This window comes from Lytechinus pictus, chromosome 7 (assembly GCF_037042905.1).
Source record: "Lytechinus pictus isolate F3 Inbred chromosome 7, Lp3.0, whole genome shotgun sequence".
NCBI classification, from domain to species: domain Eukaryota; kingdom Metazoa; phylum Echinodermata; class Echinoidea; order Temnopleuroida; family Toxopneustidae; genus Lytechinus; species Lytechinus pictus.
Genome location: NC_087251.1, coordinates 40,697,231 through 40,721,523, shown reverse-complemented (window position 1 = coordinate 40,721,523; position 24,293 = coordinate 40,697,231). Strand labels below are relative to the sequence as shown.

The following is a 24,293-nucleotide window of genomic DNA, read 5'->3' as shown; positions in this document are numbered from 1 at the left end:
AACAAGTAATCCCACATGTTCAGGGAGGAATTAAACTTTGTTTCACATGACAATGGGGAGAAAATAAAAATATTTTGTATTTCATACATATAATGAAAGCGAAAATTTAAAATTCCCTATTTCATATTCAATTTTAATGAATTTTCAGTGTTATGCTTGTTGCTTTTTCTCTTTTTATTCAAATCAACTTTTAGTTCAGGTGGACTTGTCCTTTAAATTACAAAAACAATCTAAACCTCTGCCCCGGCCCTCCCCCTCCCTCCAAAAATAAATAAATAAACAATAATAATTTGATTATAATTAGGAAAAAAAATATTTTAAAAATTCAAGAATTAGAGAAAAATGATATCAACTGTTTAGCAGTGAAAGGAAATAGATTAGTGAGCCATTGGATCATGCTATGTTCTAAAAATGAACTTCCTGATAAATATCTATCACCAGGTGAACTTCCTTGTGAAATAAAAAGTGCTGCATATACAGTTCAGGAAACAAAACGCAACATTCACTAAATCATTTTAAAATATTTATGTTGGTATATTGGAAGATTATTACACAACAATCTGTGAAAGGAGAGAAGTACTCATCCAGTTCAACTGTCTTAAATCTAGACTATAATAATTTATAAGAATAAACATATTTCATGGTATATACCTGCTTGAGATCATAGTAAATGTATACTTTTAAGCACATGAACTCATTTTCAAGATAAATGTATATCTATCAAAGACCTTTCAGGTATCATAAACATATAAAATATATTCTTTTGTTAATTCCAAGATATTCACAACTGATTTTTCTGCTAAACATTAACTTTTGGAAATGTAAGAAATTGGTACCTGACTATCTCCAAGCCTCTTAATATCTGGCTTTAAGTAGAAGTAAATACCATCAATGGCATCCTCTAATGTGACGGCTCGTATCAGTAGAATGGTGAGAAGAACATATGGGAAGGTAGCTGTGAAGTACACAACCTGAAAGAAAGTTAAACATTGATTATTTATTATGTTCATATCGCATTTGATTATACTAGCATATTCAGTAATCTATGAAGTTAAGCAAAGATATTTTGCAAATTTATTCCTATGTCAGAGAAATATAAAAAATATGTTTGGTCGTAAAAGCTCAAGTTCAGTCAAATGTTTTACATCAGACTATTGGCCTTTTCACACGAGAATCTGACGATTGCAATTCATCTTTAGAATCATCGTACCATTCACACGTTCACTTGAAAATTTGAATTTAAATTCCTGAACGAAGGCGGTATTGCATCCTTGTCAATCAAAGCACTGCAACACCAATACAAACTACAATGAGTACATGACAATAATACGGAAGTGCTTGAAAGGTCACGTAAGCTCCGCCCCCAAAAGATGTTTTGAAGGTCAACCTTTTTCAGACGAAACATTTGTACCGTAATTTGAGTGAAACTTATCTGGAATTCACCTCTGGAGTGGAATTTGAATTTGTGATTGTGATTAGCGTTCGTGATTCGAGATTGTTTCACACGTGCTAAAAATCATCATTAGAATTATTTTTCACTGGAATCATTCAAATAACGATTTTGGTACCGTGTGAAAGGGTGGTATATTTCTTCAAGTTCCCCCCCCCCCCCATGAAGCTGTTGCATAGCAATAACAAATGCAAAAAAAAATGTATATCTGCATGGCAATTGATAACACTGGAAGAATAATGTTCTGCAAAATATATTTCAATAGTTTATAAGTAAGGATTAAAAATACATGACTTTTCAAATGAATTCTACATGAGTACAGACAAACAAGTGGAATCATTTGCATCCATACAGTCAAATGATAATCATCATACAATTTGCAAGTTAAAGCATATGGATATTGGTATTAAGAACAGTTTTTTTTTTTTTTACTTGGGCCCATTTGTGAAATACCTTGTATAGCCAATACAGACCTGGCCAATAGACTCAATGCCTATTCAATTCTAATATTTGCCAAAGGTCTAAAAAGATAAATACAAAGAGACAACAGATTGACTTGCAGCTATCTGATTTGTATTTAAAACCATAAGATACTCTGATAAATGTGCAAGAATATGCCTAGTTGTGTAATTTTCTGTTTGGTGTTTATCACAATCTTAGATCTATGCTCAGGTCAGGACTCCATTATCAAAGTTAACCCATTAGCAACTGAGCAAGTGTATGAGGAATAATTATTTTTCTGAGTTTATAACCTCTGATTTGCAGTATAACAATTATTTACTGTAATCACATGAAAATATCAGAGACGTCATTCCCAGATGGGTTATCATGCTCTTAAAGATGCAGGTGTATGACTAAAGAAATCATTCCTATTTTATTCTTAAAGGTATGTAGCTGAAACCTTCCAGGAAGCATTAATGCCAATTTTCTAACACTCTCAGGAATGGTGTACCATTATAGGAACTCTTCCTGATTGAGTTCTACATGTAAGAGATGCAGGTGAACCATCATCAAACCCTCAGAATTGTGGTTGAACCATCAGAGGAACCCTTCCTGGTTGAATAATCACACACTCAAATATAGCATGCTATCAAAGGAACCATTCCTGACAAAGTTATCAGAATCTCAGATACCCTTTGAGAAATACTTTCAGATATGGTGTGCCGTAAACCAATCCCATCTATATCATTAGAGGAACAATTACTAAGTTATCATACTCTCAAGAGATGTTGTTGAACCATCAAAGGAATCATGAACCCTGATAAAGTTATTCTTTAGATAGACATCAACATTAGAGAAACCGTTACTGACAGAGTTTTTTCATTCCATTTATCAGAAGCAAAATAAAACTGCACCCTTAATCTCATTCATGTTTTATACGATAATATTCCTTTCTGTCTGGCTGGTTCTTTTGATCCAAAGCTTTAATTGCCAGTTTAACCGATATAGTCAGTAGACAGCCCCATAGCCCATGAACATGACCTAGAAAAGTTGTTGAGCGCAAGGTGTTTTGGTTGATTTGTGTTCTAGATGGGTTTTGAAGTAAATTTAGCTTGGTTGCCACCTTGCCAATCTTGGGCAATTATTTGAATTAGTATAATTTTTCTTTAATGTAGTATGCTATCAAATCTTAAACCAGAAAGATTGAAAATATAAATGATACAATTTTTCTAAGGGTTCCAGTGACGAGGAATTCAATCATTATCATAGTTTTTTATTTTTAAGTATAAATTAAAGCATCCATTGTTATTGGCATAATTAGCATAATGAGCTTATTAGCATAAGTGTAATATATAGACCCTTTTGTGAATGTATATACAGAAAACACTAAATCATACATCTCTTCTATGGTTTTCTATGACGAGAAATACATTCATGACAATGGTTTTCCTTTTAATGCAGTGACATTTATGTAATTAGCATGAGAAGCATAATTCTCCAATGAACATACATGTAAAATATATATTTTTTCTTTCTCAGGATATTGACAATTTGTGTCAGTCGGACACATATGGGGCAGCTGCTCGTATAGCCAATGACGTCACAAATAAAAAATTAAAATTCTAATAATTTTCTTCAAACCTTCAACGTATTTCATTTCTGCTGTATATATAAAAAAAACTTTTTGTCAGGGTGACACCCCCCCTTAAAACAGGTCAATGCAATGTGTCCCAAGGAAAGAAACTTACACAGTAAATTTGAGTTCCTGATTCGCTAAGCCTCCCCATTTCCACATACTGTACAGGCGATAACCATTACCATATACTTGGCAACAGTCAGCTCACCAAAAACAAGTTTGGGAACCAGTAACATCCCCTTTAGACTAGCTGCTATGAGGTATACCAAAATGAACAATAATTGCTATAATTGGATTATTAACATACAACTATTTTTTTCATTAGGGCCGTCTGCACCATCCCAAGTTTTCAAATTAGCGCGCTATTTCTGATCCGGCAAATTATCCCGATCTGAACAATCTCGAGATTATTTGCAATGGAGACGCAATTATCGCGCTAGTTCGTAGGATTAATCTCGAGATTGCAATCGCAAGTAAACTTGGGATTATTATTCGTCGGTGCAGACGCACTCGGGATTATTTATTCACGGCGTCAGACCATAATGCATCGATGCCTCGCTCGAGAGGAATCGCTCTTCTTGCGATGGTGGAGACGGGGTTTCTTGAATCTCGAGATTAATCGCGAACAGGGCCGATCGGGCTAAAATCTCGAGATTGAGCAAACTCGGGATGGTGCAGCACCACCTTCTGTGTGCAAAATAACCCCCTAAACAATTTTTTTGCTGGCTTGATTTATTGCAGTATCGTCTTTGATATGAATGGATAAGGTTATGGAATTTACACCTCTCTGACCTACGAACACTGCACGTAACCCTTAATCCAAGTCTTTCCCATGAGTTGCCTTCAAGAAGCATGTACGTTTGTAACTCAACATGAGTTACCTTCAAGAAGCACGTTTGTAACATATATTCCTTGCAAGGAATGACATCCCTCTAGAATCTACCCATCACTATAACATTTGATATGTTGTTTATGGAAAGTTCAACTATTGATAGATGTACCATGGTTCGTGTGATAACATTTCATTCTTGAGATGCAGCAAGCCGTATTGGCTGCATGCTCTCTGGATGTCAGTACAATTAGTGCTAGTTGATATTTTAATGTTAGTTGATTATCACCAGCAAACTATCCGATAACACCATAAGAATACTCAGAAATTTCTTTTACCAGTATATATATATACGTCAATACAAAAATATTGCCCAGCACTATAATGTATCTAGATGGCTATTCTTTATCTTTTCAGTAATACCGTACGTAAAAGTATACCTTTTAAATTGCAACTGTAGCTGTAAATTATGTTTAAAAACAGTAAAATGATGATATACATATATGATATATTAAATTCATGTACATACATGTACATGTGGGTAGAGGAGACAGAGAAAGAGAGTACATGTAGATGCATGTACGCATAAAGTAACTTTAAAAGGAGAGGGGGGGTTATGTATAATCATCACATGATGCTGATTTTATCACACACATGGTGTTTTATTATAAATCCAGCCATAAATATGTAATTTATGATATGAATTCAGGAATATCTTATCTACAATCAGGTATTAACAATGTTCAAATATATACCTACTTGAATTTGATATTGGCACTACTTATCTAGATTATAGCAAAATAAACTAAGTACTTCCAGAGGTGCATATGGATATAAGTCAAATTCTGTCAAAGAACAAATCATATTTTTTCCTTAAATTTGTTTATTATTTAAAAGGAATTATTGATAGTTCTAGTTCATTAATATTTGGGAGTAATTATTAATCAATTAGTTACCTGTAAGATACCATATATAAATCTTTCAAATGTTATGTTTAATTTTTAAATGTTTTGTTCTTAAAATAGATGTACTGGTAATATAAGGATAAAATATCAAATAAATCATGCAATGGGAAAAAATAAAGTGAACAATCAAGTTTTAAAAATCACTATAAAAACATATATCTGTCAAAATTCTTAGGTGAAATGAACTTCAAAATTAATTGTAAAATGTAACAATCAAACTAATAATGTAATATAATCCATTTCTTTCTTACAGCAAACTATTTCAGGTAATCTTTCCAGATTAAACACGACTTTCATATATCCATTTTTTACCAAGTATATTAAAGGATCTTTCCTCTTTGACCCCCATACTATATCAATGTTCAAAATCTACTGAAAACATTGTGATGAGATAGATCAGGCTTTAAAGTAAAATAAGTAAGTTCTATGTAATTTACACACCTGAACCAAGCTGAGTGTGTACAACTAATTTAATCTCTTGTAAGAAAGTGATTTTCAAATCTTAACATAATTTCGGATGAATTACAGTGAGGTGGGACAATTTCAAAATTAATCTAAATCCACAAATTTTGTGGGAAATATCAATATTTGATAATTTTGACTTGCCTCAGAAGGATAAATACATGTATTTATTATGGTTTTTTTTTCTTCAAATAATTTGTACACTATTCAATCACTTAAAGGACAAGTCCACCCCCTCAAAAAGTTGGTTTGAATAAAAAGAGAAAAATCCAACAAGCATAACAATGAACATTTCATCAAAATTGGATGTAAAATGAGAAAGTTATGGCATTTTAAACTTTCGCTTAATTTCACAGAAAGTTATATGAATGTCCTGGTCGATATGCAAATGAGGGGACTGATGCCGTCATCCACTAACTATTTCTTTTGTATTATATCAAATATGAAATATTCGAATTTTCTCCTCATTGTCAAGTGATACAACGATCAATTCCTCTCTAAACATGTGGAGTTGGCATTGTTTAATACTATATGGTTCAGTCAAGTTGGTCATTATTGTCAAATCTATATAAAAAAATGAAATATTGTATAATCCAAACAATAAAAAAAACAAAAGAAATAGTGAGTGATGGACATCATTGACTAAATCACCTAGTTGTGCATATTACTGTTTTGTGAAAAATAAGCGAAACTTTAAATGTCATAACTTTCTTATTTTACATCCGATTTTGATGAAATTTTCAGCACTATGCGAGTTTAATTTTTCTCTATTTATTCAAATCAACAATTTTCTGGGGTGGACTTGACCTTTAAGGAATATTATCCAAAGAAATTTCAGACAGGTAATGACATAACTGATTTCTTCAAGGTTCCTGGTGTAATATTCATATTTCTATATCCCTTTCTCACAACAAATGTGGAACAAATATTGGAACTATTCAAAAGTTACTGTTCATCTGTTGAAATCACCCAATGATCTATGCTATTAAAGATTAATAAACAAAACTTAGGGGTCAAAGACAACTCCCTTTTTAAGAAAAAAAAGACAAAACAAAAAAAAATATTCAATTTCAGGCAGAAATAGTTAGGACAATCATTCATTTCAGTGATGATGATCTATTGTAAAACTACAGAAAATTCTCATAATAAAATTCCAATTGTGCAAATTAAGGGGCAAGTCCAACCCCCCCCCAAAAAAAATCAAAATCGGATGTAAAATAAGAAAGTTATGATATTATAATATTTTGATTATTTTTCACAACAGTTACATGCACAACTCAGTGATATGTAAATGAAAGAGTTGATAATGTCACTCACTATTTCTTTTGTTTTTTATTGTTTGAATTATACAATATTTCAATTTTCACAGATTTGACAATAAGGACCCTCTTGGTTGAACCACAAAATATTAAAACAATGGTAATCCATATGTTCTCATGACAATTGGGAGAAATTTGAAATATTTCATATTTCATATAATAAAATACCAAAAAAAATAGCGAGTGGGTGATGTCATCAGTCCCCTCACTTATACAGACCAGGATGTGCATATAACTGTTTAGTGAAAAATAAGCGAAACTTTAAAATGTCATAACTTTCTTATTTTACATCCGATTTTGATGAAATTGTCAGTGTTAAGCTTGTTTGACTTTTTCTCTTTTATTCAAATCAATTTTTTGGTGGGGTGGACTTGTCCTTTAAACATTGCCTAAAGGCTGTGAATAGAGGATCGAGTCTAGTGCAACTGCACAAAAGATGAATAAAGTCATATGCTGGGCTGCTGGTATTAGTTGTGCCAAGAGAATGATTGAAAAACAGTTCTATACAGTAAAGTAGATCAAGTAACAAATTTGCAGAATGAATTAGAGCAGGCCTCAGCAAAAGCAGATAAGGATCTTAGGACTATATGACCATAGTCGGATGATTGAGACCGTGACAAAATACACACAAAGAAACCATCCCAAAAATGGCAGTAACAAAGATTGGTATACAAGCAATTGGTCCACTTCTCAGATAGTCTTATACCACTTGGGCTCAACCCATTTGGTCTACTATCAATCTGGCCCAAATACTATTAGGTCTACACCACACTTGGTCTAACACCCATATACTCTAATGCCTGGATGATCTATTTCATCTACTAATCATTTTGCACTTGGTCAAATGAAGACTTGGTTCATAACAGATTATCTAATAAATAGACCAAGTAGATATTAGATGAAATTGGTAGACGCTAACTGAAAATTAAACAAATAAGTACACTGTAAAAACGCTGTTTAAAATTTTAAACACGTTGTTTAAGCCCGTCACTCTAACAACTACTGTTTAAACTTTTAAACAACTGTTTAAGCATTTTAAACAAGTTGCTTAAAAAGTTTAAACAAGTTGTTTAAAAGTTTAAACAATAAAAAAAAGTTTAAACAACTTGTTGTTAGAGCGACAGGCTTAAACAACGTACTATTTTTTTTTACTGTGTAAATGAGCTGAATGGCAATATGACCAAAGTGTTACAAGATGAACTGGTTTTAGATGATCTGAGGTTAGACCATGTGGGATGAGACTAAACCAAAGTAGACCAGGTGGAAGGTTTTATCAGACAGTATAGGAAGGTTTCGATAGTTTACCTTTCCAGAACTTTTGACTCCTTTACAAATACATAGATAGATGAGAACCCATGAGAGAATTAAGCACAGGAGGAGCTGCCAATTCATTCCACCTAGATCATGAATACCATCTGATAAATGGATCTGAAGCACTTTGCGCCTGTTAAGACAAACAAAAAAACAGAAAAAAAAAACACAGGTATTAATCCATTGCTTACCAAACTGGATGTGCAAAGAACAAGTCTATGGAGATTGAATTTAAATGTTAAATGGGTATACGCCTGACCACTACCATTATGTGGACACCATGCCATTTACAAAAGAATGGAAAGGGTTGTTTCTCACGGCTGTTTGGTCAGCCAATCCAGCCATAGTTTAGATATGAAATAGTTTTGGCCAGCCGAAACTTCTGTCTGGTCGGCAAAAAGGGGGTTCAATTCTAACCAAGACTGACGTTACTCAAGATGTAAAATATCAGCTCTAGCAGGTTTTGAAAAGAATCCAGCTCGGCTATGATTAGTGGCCAGTTACACTCATGATGTAGTTTGAATCTTTAAGATTTTTTTTTCATCTCAAATGATTTGAGTTCAAATCTATATTCAATATTAGGTTGGTCCCACTGCTGATTTACTTTGAATCCATACTGTAGGCTTACACAGAATGTTCTCAAAATCTTTTAAAACATAATAATAATAATAATAATAATATAGGGTATTTATATTGCGCACATATCCACCTTGTTAGGTGCTCAAGGCGCTCCTATATTACCCGGCTAAGCTAGGCGTTCATAGCGCACACAGCTTTTTAAGGAATTACTTCCTACCGGTACCCATTTACCTCACCTGGGTTGAGATAAGGCCTTATCTGCTGAAAATCATAAAATAAAAACATTATTTTCAAATGAAAAGATTATTTTGATTGGCGCATACATATTTTTAATGAAAGCGCGAGTAAAAACTAAACAACATGCTTTTGGTCTGTCAAGCTCTGGGTAGTGTGACTTCATTGATCAGGCAAAATCCTTAGTCTAGATTGGAAAGGGGGGACAATAGTCCAAACCCCCTTGCAGGATTTGACCAAGGAGTTATCGATTTGACCAATGTGATGGTTAACTGATGAATGATGATATCAAACAAGAACTTAATAAGTAAAACTGTATTTTTTTCTAACTGCCTTCCTTGGTCGGTATGCCAAATGCCCACAAAACATTTCAAAGCAAGAAAACAGGGGGATTTCAAACCAGAATTATCTTAATAGTTTATCTGTAAGTAAATTAAGGGGGTAATATTGAAATTGCACAAAGCCATTGCACCACTGATCAACTATATAAGAGCAGACTGATGTTAAAGGGGAATCCAAACCAAATAAAAATTTGTTTTTATAAGGAAAAGAAAAATCAGACAAGTTGATAGGTAAAAGTTTGAACAATATTGGACAAAGAACAAGAAAGAGATTGGGTGGTCCTTTTCAGGACCAACATATGCCCAAGAAAGATACATGGTGTACCGTGAAACCTACTACACTAAGAAAGTTATGAATTTTTAAAAGTTGTAAATATTGGTAATCACTATTCCCATGGAGACTTCAAATTGGCCGCATATGGGATGTCATAGTGATGTAAGGCAAGGACTACTCTTCCATGCACTCCAATACATATTATGGCTAAAATGTCATTTTTCCCAAAAGTTTTATTTCAAATTATATTTTTCTTTCATGAGGACATAAAACGATATACTACCTGGGTTATAATTTAGATTACTGCCCCAGGGGAATTGGTACTTAGGAGAAAACCACAAATCCCTGATAATAAAGTACATGGCCTATGGGAAAGTTGTCCTTGCCCTTTGTCATAATTTACTTACCCAGTTGCCAATTTGAAATCTACATAGTATTAGTGATCTCAATTTTAAAGCAGCTATAACTTTCTTATTGCTTGTTCGATTTCTTTCAAACTTTCACCATTCTGTTTAATTTATTTTTCTCCTTCCCAACACAACATTGGACAAGGCTGGATTCCCCTTTAAAACAATGACAAAAAATAACATTACCCTAAACATGAGTTGCCATTGATCTCGAATTCAAAGCAAACATATTTGCCTATGTATCGACAGGAAGAACCAATTAACCTTCATCTAAATATAATCATGGGAAAAGATTGGATTGCTTCATTTACCAACTGGGTACAGGTTGATCCCAATTTTATCAATAATTAAAGACTGATTATCTCATGTTACTACAAATAAAAAAACAGGTTCTAAAAAACAGGAAAAAAATGAATGCTAAAAAAAGAAAGACATTGACTTATTTTTCTTTTTATTGTTATTGAAAATAAGGAAATCTTCTGAACCATTTTCTTGATAGAATGATAAATAGACAAATTGATGAAAACTATAACACTTTGATTTCAATTTTCTTCAATCAATCAATCAATCAATTCCTTACTATAATCCAAGAAAAAAAAGAGAAAACTTCACATAGAATAAAAGCATATACTACCATCTGCCTCTTATAAGAAATCTTATGATTTATGTCTTCATACAAGTCATAAAAGTATTATTTCTATTTAAACAGTGTTATATTGGCACTATCAAATATCAATACTAAGACTGTAACTTTAACTTGTGGGATGTTCAATCTGGTCTGTCATAAAGTTGGTTTGAACTACAATTGCGTATCAATAAAAACGGGACTCAACAGTTTTGAAAAGTCTATCAAAATTTTATTTGAAATCATGATGTTTCTATTTTGATGTTAATAAATGCTCGTAAGTATTATCTTTCAAATGCCATTAGAAAAATAAGTTTTGTACATGCTTGAGCGAACATGGAACGTTTTTGTCAGGGGTTCAAAAAGGCTTGTACAAAAATGGCAGAAAATATAGATTATCAGACTTCTTGCTAATCAGCAGACTCCTCTTAACCTTTTCATTATCTTTGTCATAATTTTTAAACTGTTCGGTCAAAACTCATTTACAAAACTATTGATTTACTTGAATTATTATTTTTCTTAATATTATATTGTTTTAATACTGAACATTCCTTCATAATATTGTTAACCCAGGTAAGGGGATTAGCTTTGTTAATGGGAGAGCTTGTAATTTATTAAAATCATTTCGTTTGTGCTACAAATGTTATGGTGCCTTTGAAAAACATGAATCCTTTCCTGTTAATTAATATTTAACTTGTTCAAGGAATCAATGTCCCCTTGACAAAAGGATTCATGTCTTTCAATGGCATCCTAATCTTTATTGCACATAATGAAATGATTTTTAAATAATTTACAAGCTACCCCATTAACAATTCAGATCTCCTAGCTTTGGATGACAAAAATGTTTTTTCTTACTTATGAAGGAATATTCAATGCTAAAAGATAACCTATTTAAATGAAAACACAAAACAATTCTGTTCAGTGTAGGGAAAACATGAGGGCGATGGGCAATTTCGCCCTCATGACAGCCGAAATCGCCCTAAAATGTGCAAAACGGAATGTTTTGAGGTGACCATCTTTTCTAAAGTTGCCGCAATATCTGCCCCATCAATATTCAAGAAAATGAAGAAAATCAATATTCTAAATACATCAGAATAATGAGATATGCTTTCAGGGCATAATTAATAAATAACACCCAAAATTCAGCCATCGCCCCAATATGGCAAAAATAGCCCCGAAGAATAATGATCTATTCCTTCCCTGGCTCAAGTAAATCAATACTTGTAGCTTTTTAAATGAATTTTGACAGCATAATTAAAAAATCATGGCAAAGATAATGAATATGTTAAGAGGAGGCTCATTAGCTAGAAGTCTGATCATCAATATATTCTAATTTTCTTCCATTTGGCACCAGCCTTTTTTTTAACCCCTGACAAAAAATTTTTGTGTTCGCCCAAGCATGAACAAAATGTGTTTTTCTAACGGCATTTGAAAGGTAATACTTAAGAGCATCTATTAACATAAAAAATAGACATATTAATTTCTAACAAAATTTTTATAGATAACTTTTTTCACAACTTTCTCGTTTTTATTGATACACAGTAGCACTGTAGAATGATTTCACCTGTGATTATCAGGTGACATGAGTCACACGACACTTGCTCCTGACACATTTGCTTCGGTCTTAGTTTTTGGTTCAGAATAATGTCAATTAGGTTTATTCAGTGTCTGGCTTAACGTGCAGATTTTCCATTGGAGCAACTGTCCCCGGATCAAATGTATCAGCCACATTTTTTTCTAACAGACTGTATGAGAATTAGATTTTAAGTAATCTTGATCAATTGAAAAATGGAAATATGGAATTAATGATAAGCTTACGGGCAAGCTGCTCCCTTTATTATTCTTTGACGGATTTTCACCAACCCTGTATTAAAGGGTCAATGAAATCCTTGAAACCTGTTTAATTCTATAAAACAGAATAATAAGAAAGTTAATAAGAAATGTTCAGAATGCTAATGGAGATCCTTCAATCTGCAATGTGCCCACATCTATGGTAATAGTTCACTTAAATTGTATCTTTATCAAGCATACATTGGTAGATCCAGTGTATGATTTATGGGAGCACATGCATTGGGCTTACAAGTTTCAAAAAATACTTAATAAATGAAGAGTTTTTACTATATGGAATGAGCAAAAAGACATTTTTTGTCCAAAGGGTAAAGATTTTCATGTGTCACATCACACTTTGATTGCATTGATTGCTATCCGTTTTCAATATCCAAATGCTTATAATTTTCTTGTTTGTCCAATGTTTCCTCAAAATTTTATTGATCTAATTGTTCTCTGATTTGTCAGTTGTTCTGTTGACTTGTTTTAAGGGTTTCATTTCCTTCTATTAAACATACTTTTCTCATTTTTCAGCATTTATCAAAACCAAATTAAGTTTGCCCTTTAATGTAATAGTCTGAAGGTCAAACATATTGAATGGAAATCTACCAACACTAATCATGAGATTATTCTTCAAATTTGTTTGATGATCACTTGTGAATAAAATGCTCAAAGGTCACAAGTATTCCAGGGAGCTTCACAACCCTGTACAAACTTACAAGTTTACTATCACCCTTTACAGTATTGTCATACCAAACATACTATTTCTTCACAACCCTGTACAAACTCACAAGTTTACTATCACCCTTTACAGTATTGTCATACCAAACATACTATTTTCATTAAAACTGCATGTAAAATAAATAGGCATTTTACACAAAGTAAGGATATTCATTTATAAAACTTTAAATTGACTAGGTGTATGATGACTATAGATATCACTAGTTTTTGTGATGAAGAGACATTTAACTTTTTTATGTTCATAAAAAAGTTCCCCTTAGCTCATTTTGATGATAATCATACCATACTTCTACTATTTATTATTTGCTGTTGTAAATATCCTAAATCCTTATTACTATTCATCAAACTTGAACATATTATGTTGAGCTGGATAAAAAAATAAAATAAAATTGAAATACCAAACAGAAATCAAGATGTTTCAATGGTACAATAATTCAGAACCAGAAAAACTTTTCTATCTATCATTCTTCTCTCTGTAGAATAATGTCTAATATCAAGAAATATCATGTGAAACAATTAGATTTCTTAATCAATAAGCCTTCTTATTATTCAAATATTTTGTCATGCAAAATGCACAAATTTGTTTACAATCCCAGAAAAAAAAGATAATTTGTTCCAGTAGAGACACTGATTTTCAATATCTTATAACACAATCAAAGATACTTCTCCTTAGTTTTGATAGCTGATACATGAATGATGTCTTCAGTTTATCCAATCTAATTTCAATGTCAAAATAAGGTTGCAGAGATATATTTGGTAAAGATTTATTCAAGATACTCAATCTTGTGTGGAAAAAAAATAAAGAGGGCTTATTAGCATTTCCAATGTCTTGGTTGTTATGTTTCTTTCACTGGCACTGTAAATGAGAGAGGTTGCAAATTCAAACATGAATTTCTGTACAAATTGTTTCTGTCAGGTCTCAGTTTCTAATGCATGATGGCAAACATGTATATCCCTGGAAATTAATTTCCATTTTTGTGGGACACACTGTAGAGTGATGAAGACAACTAAAAATGGGTGGTTACTTACTCCCAAAACTCCACAGTAGCAGTTGTCTTAAGAGTTTCATTGGCACACTGTGTCACATTCTGTGTGGTCATTCCATCAACAGTGGTCATTAATTGAGTGGTCATCTCATTGGTTTCATTGATGGCTCCAGGAACATAGCAACATGGTGTATTCCAAACATTGTCACAATGAGACCATGGCAGTACAGAAGTAAATGACATGAACATATAGTAGAATGACCAAGCCATGATGATGATATAGTAGGTGTTCAGGAATAGCAGTATCACCACACTGGCTAGACCAATGCCTGTGAACGACGGAAGATAAAAACAGTTTGCAATTTCTATCATTTTTCAAGGCAATATGCTGGGGGTTTTTTCTCGAACAAAATACTCAGGAAATTTTTTTAAGTTTCCCATTTTTGGAGAAGTGTTTTCTCCTAAGAATAAATAAACATTCATTTCTCATTTTAGAACCCTAATTCACCATGAGTCACCTAAAAAATGTAACAATAACAATTCAGAAATTCATACAAAATATACTACTAAAACCAGAAACATGAACCTTGAAACTTGAAATTATGTGGCAGTCTGGATATAGCAAAGTGTAATAAACTGGGTCAATATATTTTTTCTTTTATACTCTTGTATTCAAAGATGGAAAATTTTCTTAATTTTTTTCTAAATAAATTGTTCATGCTTTGTTTACCTTAATATAACTTTTCAAAATTCCAAGTTGTCTGGATGAAGAGCCACCCCAGCCTGGACTTTCTTGCCATTAAATAGATCTTGAAAAAAAAAAACCATTCCATAATTTTCTGAATGTGAAAGAATATTCCCTCATTTATCTTAACCTTTTTGTGAAGTATGCAAAAGCAAAAAGGAATGGGCCCAGATCAGGCCCTTGATGTACACCTATGTTAATATCCTGGAACTTTGAAAAGAGCATTTTCAAATTCCAGGACTTTCAAACTACTGGAGAAAAAAAAGGGTCTGGGGATTATGTACTGTACATTATTGAACTTTCTCTCTCTTTCTCTACACACATACAGAAATGCAGTGGCTGGACCGTGACCCGGAGAAGACAAAGCATTGGAGGGGCACTGTATTGTTTGTGAACAATGCTGTACCCCTCCAATCCTTTGTCTCCTCCGGGTCACGGTCCACCACTGCAGAAATGGAAGAGAAAAACAGGGGGACATTGATAAAATTGCAATAACTCAGATTGATTGCGCCTCACAAAGGACAGACGATGGAAACGTTTCTTACCTTTGAATATTGGACTGATATTCCATGCTGTTATACCACCTTGGTTGGTATACTGACCAAGACCAATTTCAAGAATCAGAAGAGGGATCCCTCCAATGAATAGACAAATGAAATATGGGATCAAGAAAGCACCTGTACCAAAGACAATATTAAAACAATTTATGATAGACAATGGTAAAAAAAGCATGAGAAAAATTCAATTGAAATATTGGTTCCTTTGTTTGATCTTCCACACAATCATGAAATCAGACTGGAATCGTTCATTCTAATAATCAAGATTTTATGTCTGTATTCAATTTTTATTTTCTTTATTTCATCTAAATATGTTCCCCACAAAGGAGGTTCCCGAAACAATTCAACAAAAAGGCACCGAACAAAATTATAATTTGATTGAGCAACTTTCATTAGTCAAGTTATGCATGGGTAGGAACACATTGAAAGCATAGGCTACTTATCACTTATCATTTTTCATTATTTTTAAATACCCTATTGAGAACTAACTTTAGTGCCTCTTCATTTTCTTGCTATTTATTCAAACATATACTCACTAAACTATGATATTTAAATAATTTCTTGTGTTAATATCAGGACTATATAACAATACCTTGGGTAGCAAAGAAACCAAAATCGTTTCATTTTTTTCTCCGAATAATTTGGCAAAAAGAAGCTGCTGAAAACTGCTTATCTAAAAAAAGAGAGCCAATGGAGTAAATTAGAAAGTCAAAAGGGGCCTAAGCTTTCGATCCTAGCAGAATCTTCGTCGGAGGCAAAAAAAAAAATAATAAAAAATAATAATAATAATTTGGGACAGATTTTGCTGTTCCATAGTCAAAAGGACTGACACTTGAAAATTTCAACCAAAATTATTCATCAAACTGTTCAAAACATTGGTAATGTTCTTGGTCTAGCAATGAATGATAAACAAATACAGAACTTGAACATTTACATTAAGAGGGATTTGAAGAAAAAAAAAATGAATTTTGAAAATGACCACTCATGCATGGCTTGACTGAACATTGTAACCCTCCACAAACACTACAGCCAAGTTATTTGGTTAAAATCCTATAGAAAGAAAATGTATGCTATTAATTATTTTTCTTTTAGGGGGAACTTACAATGTGTTATGCTTATTTGGTGAAAGGGACTCAGATTTCTAATCTTTCAGAAATTATTTCCTCATTAAACATACTTTTAAAGGACAAAAAAATGTTCAAAAAAGTTTTCATTTGAAAGATTTTTTTTGGATACCGGTATGATAATTTAACACAAACAATTTTTTATTTGTAAGTGAAAGAAGCAAGGGAGCCAAAATCACCCAATTTTAGCTTATAAAAAGTCAAACGGGTCAGATGCAGGGTAGGAATTAAGTTGGATTTTTAGGGGCTATCTTTTTTCCACATTGGGATAATTGCACAACTTTGGGAGATACTTCTTTCATTTTTAGGGCTACTTTTTAGGGGCAAAAGCAAATATGCAGTACATGTAAATATGATTAATTCCGCCATAGTCAGAATATTGATTCTCTAAATATTCTTGCCTGTGACAGATCTTGGGGCTACTCTGAAATGCATGCATTTGGGTGGAATTTCAGGGGGTGATTTGGGCAGTTATGAGGGTGAAATTAATAATAATAATAAATGCAACTTATTAGGCACCATATCCATCTCGTTATTTTGACACTATTCAAGGCTTTGTTTCATCTCCTTTTAAAGTATTCACCCCAAATCAAATATATATTCAGGATTAAGAGAAAATAACTGAGAATATCCTGACTGGATTGATGTGTATTGTGCCGAAGTGTGGTTCAGCACTCATGATATATAAAATGCAAGTTTGCCAACTCCTTTGACAAATAGGTCTAAAAGTCTGTGTATTGTGAAGTCTTTCAACAAATAGCAGCAAATGCTTTGTAAAGGTATGTGTGCTTCTTGCATTGAAAATGGTTTCATATGTTTAACAAAGACCCAACTGAAAAAAATACCTCTATCGCAGACAGTAGGCTACCTAAATCAAAGCTTATAATTCACTTTTATTGTGAAACGATATTTGAGTATATCTGTTCTCATATTCTTTGGGCTAAAATTTGAAGTTTTGAGCTTATTGGGCCTCATGAAGTTTATGTATATTTGTTTAAATTTGATTTTTGTCAATCATCTCTCCAATTTTGTGGGTTTCCTTTTTTCTCTCTTGAAATTGTTCCTTTTAGCATTAAATCATCAACATTAAATAACTAATGCATGTATATAATTTCAAAGCTAAAACACTTTGGGCGGTAGGAATACCAACTTGCATTGAGTATAGTGAAAAGATATTAATCAATAATCATGACTGGTAATTCTTTGAGTCATCAGAACAATCAGATTACTGAATTTAAAAAAAAACAGATAACTTAATTGAACTGATTTGATCTCAGTCAAATGTAAAAGTTATTGTTAACATGGAACATTTCCGTTGAAGGTCTACCATTCAATTTACAACAAAGTTGATGAACTGATTAATCCAAAGGAAGTCAGAATTATCTCCACTCCAAAATCCCTGAAGATATGTTCCTGTCATAACAAATGTCATTTCCTTTTAGTTCAGCTATTCACAAGTGAAAAGACAACTTTTCAATTTTTAATAACTGGGTCAGTATTTTTTTATGGTAGATCTACTTACCATACATTTTACCATTAATATATTCTCCCGGATATAAGGGACAGACTGCCTGTACTTTGTTTTTGCCATCATACCCAGGCAGGTGCTAACAGTCAATGTTAGACCTGCTATTATTAGTGCTACATTTTCACAATCAGAAGAAGGTATCTCCACTTGAAACCAATGCAGAGTGAATGGTCTGTTTATGTGTTCATTGGATCAGCCTTTGCTCTGGCATTACTAGTTATAAAACCCCAAATAGATCTAAGGCTACAATAATTATACAATAGACCAGGCCCAAGACCAGCCAGTATGAAGGACATCTGGCCGCTGGATCCTATTATAAACCTGATAGAAAACAAAAACAAATCCTAGTTTAATTTAGGAAGGTCCGACATCGCCAAACAATTAGACCCTCTAATAGACAAAAAAAGTTACAACCCAAGGAAAAAAATGAAAGCGGGATCTACTTACCTCCTCCATTTTTATAACAGAGGTAGGGGAATCTCCAAACGTTTCCTAATCCGACAGAGAAACCAATCAGAGCAAGCACAAAATCCAGTCTCCCAGTCCACGTGCCTCGACTTTTCAACTTCTTCGTCTTCGAGGTCTCTCCAACTTTGGCCTGGACCGCATCCCCGTTGGCTGACGGGTCTTGTTTCTGAGGAGGAGAAACAACGTTAGATTCATCCATTTTATCGCGAGTATTATCCATCTTGAATACTTGTAAAAGAAACTGCTGCGATCATTTGGTTATCAGATCGGGGAAATGTGGAATGAGAACGTAAGAAGTAATCAGCAGCAGCAAGGTACATATACTAGATCTTCGATGAATGTTAAAGTTCCGAGCCAAATCTAACTTCCCTCGCGGCCCTTCCGACAGTTACTTGTACTTGTGTCTTGTGCATGTGATCGCTAGCGCCAGCTAGCTAGCGCGACAAAAAAGTGAACTTTTCACGCTCTAGCTCACACCGATCATCACACGCTGTTCTCTGGGCTCTTCTTACATGGTACGCCACGCCCACCATAAGGGCTAGCTATGCATGGGGCGTGTCTAGTCGAGATAATAAAACCGGGGGCGAAAAGAAGATTATGAAAGACTAAAAGGAAATTGTCATAATATAATTATACATGTATGAAACTAATCTTTACTAGAAGTGTGAATGAGCTCTAAGTTATGATAAAATATAAGTTTCAACAAATATACGATACACCTTGTCCATTTCTTCTTTAGTTCTTGGAGGAAAAAAAAATGAATAAACATAATTTCATATACAATACAATACAAAAGAACAAGTGGGGATATGACTCCATCAGTTTGCTCATCGAATGTTCATGAAGACATGCACATAACTGTTTCATCGAAATAATGCAAATCTGTAAAAATAATGTCATAACATTTTTTACTCCTTGTCCGATTTTGATCTAATTTTCAGAGTTTTGTTTTTCTGATTTTTCTTAATCTGTTCATATCATATATTATTTTCAGCCAGGAGTACCCTTTTAATTTTAACTAGGATGGGCATGAAATGTACACTTTCGTGCTCAAAAAGTTACATTGTGTTTTTCTGACTTGTGCAGGCTTTGTTTGAAAAAATTTCCGGGGGGCACTTGTCCTTTTAGGCAGAATATTATCTTCTGAAGAGTGAGATTCTATCTCGCTGATTAAATTCTTGCTCTTTTTTGCTTACTTTTTTTCGATTGGTTTCCTTTTGCTTGAAATAAAAATTTCGTCAGAATTATTGTCTGAATATCTTTTGCCCTTTCCTTCATTTATGAAATCCTGGACCTATATGTACAGGCCACCGCACACCTTACGACGCGATCCGATTTTGGAACAAATCGCATTTTGCTCATTTCCTAAAAATGTGAATGGAACATGTCATTTTATTTGAGGTTAAAATTGAAAGAATACTAATATAACCATCTTGTAAGATTGTAAGCCTTTATTTTGGAGTAAAGGCCAAATTAGTTTCAAATCGTAGATCGTAGCCAATCGTACGACTGCGATCATTACGACTAGATATTAAACGTGCTTTTATTCTATACATGTTCTAAGAAGGATGATAGCATAGTCACAGATTTGAACATATAGGTATTCGTACGATGATCTCGAACATTACACAGTAAGATATTCCAAGTCTCAATATTAGCATCAAATTCTACTACGTTTTATTCCTAAATTGAGTCGCAGACCAATCGCAAGGTGGGCGGTCGCCTCAAGATATATCCAATACTCTTCAGTCATGCCAAACCTTTGCCTTTTCGAAAAACTATTATCTATAAGGGATAAATCTGAGGGGCGTATCCCCGAAAAGACTAATATTTGTGTCACCGTATGAATTGTTATCTTTTTATCACTAGCTTCTTAAAAATGGGTGCATCAGGGCAGCGGACAGGCGGGAAGGGGCATGTTGCCCCCCCCCCTATCAGGTCCACCAAACTGTTTTTCTTATTTAATATGAAAAGTGTCATTTATTATTATATCTTTTTGTTCTTATATAGTACAGTGACCCTTTATATCAGTCAATCTATAATAAGCACCACTTCATATTCTGATGTAGGCTAGTGATTTTTTTAAAGATTAATTTGGGACTTTTTGGAAGATTGGAAATTGATATAAAAGGGCGGGAAATCCTTTGATGGGATCAGAACTCAGAATTCAGAGCCCAGACTATTATGTTTTACCAGCCCATTTGGATATACAGTGTAATCTTAATATAACAGAACTGACGTTTCTTCAACCCACTAATGGAAATTTTGTTTCTTTGTTTAATAATAATAATAATAATAGCTGGATTTGTAAAGCGCTTTTTGCCTGAGGATACAAAGCGCTGCTATTACCCCGGCTTTAGCTCGAGCTATATCACCGGCGCTCGGTGCATGCAAGGAATTACTCCTGCCGGGTACCCATTCACCTCACCTGGGTCGAGTGCAGCACAGTGTGGATAAATTTTCAAATGCGAGAGTCAGAACCACTAGACCACGACGCACCCACATTACATACAAAAAGAAAGATAGAATTTAAAATTAATCTAACTTGTTATTTGTTGACGAAACTGATCTCGTGACAAATTAAACAAGAATTCCACCAATTCAGTTTCAAAATCACTCAAATGTATATACCTATGTTAGCAATCTTACCATTGGCGTCTTGCTTTTCTTATTCATATTTTGACCGGGCAACTTACTAAGGTCATACTTTGTACCTATATACTTTAATGAATCTGATGTATTTTCATTTTCTTCTGTTTTATTTTTTTTACGAACTTAACCCATGTATATTGCAAACTCATATATTTCAGCTAAACAAACCGTGAATACCTTAATTTGTGTTTGCAGCACTATCAATTCGTTGCTTATCTATGAGTTAGATACAGAAACACCTTAAGAGCACAGAAACTTTCTGACTTTGGATCACCCCCTCCCCCCTTCCCTTTCATCACATGCACCTCCCAGAGGGGACTTTACAAAACTTATCACAAAAGTTATGGTCTTTGGGACTTTGTTATACATCGTTCCCACTGTCGTACGATTTGTTACGAACGCCGGCCACGATTAGCTCTAGTCTTCGGGCTGATCGCAAACAAAATGAATCGTACAAAATTTTCTACGATAAATACGATTGTCACGACTGATTTGTTACGATCTGATTCGATCCCGGGGGGGGGGGGCACTTACATTGACGAGTGGATACCATGCGCGACCCAAAAAACACGTAAAAAGGAGGTCTTTTTCAAGATAGGGCACGTTACGTACGTAACGTAATAAGGGTGTCAAAAACACTAAAACACTAAAGTGTATCCATTTTCGATAGGAAAGCTACGTGTTTAGGGTCAAATTTGCGAGGGTATAAAAAATCAAGACTAAAATGTTTTATAAAGGATGTACTTTTTGCCCCAAGAGTCAACATTATACGTGTTTAGATTTGCGCGAGTGGGGCTGTATGATGTATACTAGGTAAAGGTAAAACCGACGACCGACGTCCGTGACATAACAATTGAAATATCGCTGTACTTGTTAAGGGGTTCAATTCAGGGAATACTTGCCGATAGTATCGTTTTGTTTCCAATACTTTTTACAGATCAAATCCACCCCAGAAAATGTTTCTGTGAATAAATGGAGAAAAATCGTTCTAGCATAATGCTGAAAATGTCATCAAAATCGGATGTAAAATAAGAAAGAAATGACTTTTTAAAGTTTCGCTTATTTTTCATAAAACAGTGATATGCACAATCCCTCACTCACTATATCTTTTGTTGTGTATTGTTTGAATTATTATACAATATTTAATTTTTTAAAGATTCGGCAATTAGGACCAACTTGACTGAACCATATATTGTCAAACAATACTAGTTCCACATGTTCGGAGAGGAATTAATCGTTGTTTCACTTAAGAATTAAGAGAAAATTAGAATATTTCATATTTCATGTAATAAAATTCAAAAGAAATAGTGAGTGGATGACGTCATCAATCTCCTCATTTGCATACCGACCAGGATGTGCATAATATAACTGTTTTGTGAAATAACGCGAAACTTTAAAATGCCATAACTTTCTTATTTTACATCCGATTTTGATGACATTTTCAGTGTTTTGCTTGTTGGATTTTTCTCTTATTATTCAATTCAGCTTTTTGTTGGGGTGCACTTGTCCCTTAAGGGTAGGGTTTCACACGCCAATACTTGTTCAGGGGTGCATTTTCAGAATATGGAAAATACGTGTTTAGGGTGATTTTTGAGATCTCATGGTCGCGCATGGTATCCACTCGTCAATGGAAATTTTTGAAAGTCAGACCTGAAGAGGGGCATTCTAAGGCTTGTTTTTAAGAATTTATTAAGAACGTACGTATTTCATTAACCAAATGATGCGAGCGCGAAGCGCGAGCTGAAATTTTTTTATTATTCAGACCAGAGAAGGTGGCATTTAAGGACTGTTTTTAGGAATTCATAAAGAGCAGACATATCTCACCAATCCACTGATGCGAACCTAAGCAGACAGGAAATGTTTTATATTCAGAGGGGCATTCACTCTTAGTAGTCATGAAAAAGAAGGATATGTCACGACAAAAATCAATAAAGTGCGAGAATATATATATTTGGTGAATATGGACGAGAAAACAGGATGTTTTGTAGTACAACAGGATTATATATCTCATTGAACAGACAATGCGAATACCATGCAGGAATGATGAACACATATAGGCCTAAGCAATAATGTTTCACAAAGTTATGAAAAAAAATCTGATATAATATAGTATAATATATAAAACATAATATAATATCCAATAATTTCTTCTTCTCCCACTATGTTTCTTTTTCTTCATTCCTCTATTTTCTCCCTTTCTCCCGTCTTTTGCCAGCCAATGGAGGGGGGAAGGCACGTGCCCCCATGCACCCCCCCCCCCATAGTTACGCCACTGGTAGTGAAACCGTGTGACCTCCAATATAACACATGAATTAAATTACGCTCAGGGCAATGTATCAGAATTACTGTACTGATTACAGAATGAATGCATGATATTCTGACCCATTCTTGAAGTGTTCGAATTCACAATTCATTCTCCATTGTGTGGGGTAGCTCTCAGATTTGAAAGAAAATCATATACAAAGACTGCATTCATTCAAATGTATTGATACTGGATGGGTTATGGCAGTTCCATCGCATCACACAAGCTGCTGAAGCATGTTTACAACCGGTTTTGATTGCAATCCTGTAAAACTCCAGTCGGTTTTCATAACTTATATTCAAATTTATGTAATTTAAAGGTATGCATAAATTTAAAGGCATAGTTATTGACAAAAAAGAATACAAATTATTGCAATATGCAGATGATACCGTTTTGTTCCTCGATAGTAAGGAAAGTTTGCAAAATGCACTGAACAAATTCTGTTCTCAAAATATTCTGGATTAAAGGTTAACATGACCAAAACGCAAAT

General features: G+C 33.7%; 1 protein-coding gene across 3 annotated transcripts in view; it reads right to left on the bottom strand.

The window, feature by feature from the left end:
* The window catches only part of LOC129264416 (sodium- and chloride-dependent GABA transporter 2-like), a 73,081-nt gene that overhangs the window by 30,723 nt on the left and 18,065 nt on the right, over positions 1–24,293 (bottom strand). For 2 of the 3 annotated variants that reach the window (XM_064102684.1, XM_064102683.1), the window contains exons 3-7: positions 18,829–19,015; positions 15,718–15,849; positions 14,471–14,756; positions 8,408–8,546; positions 837–971 (exon numbers count right to left, since the gene is read on the bottom strand). In XM_064102684.1, the coding sequence (XP_063958754.1) occupies positions 837–971; positions 8,408–8,546; positions 14,471–14,756; positions 15,718–15,849; positions 18,829–19,015 (879 nt within the window). Of the gene's footprint in view, positions 1–836; positions 972–8,407; positions 8,547–14,470; positions 14,757–15,717; positions 15,850–18,828; positions 19,265–24,293 lie in introns of those variants that run through there. The other variant, XM_064102682.1, reaches the window with a different exon arrangement.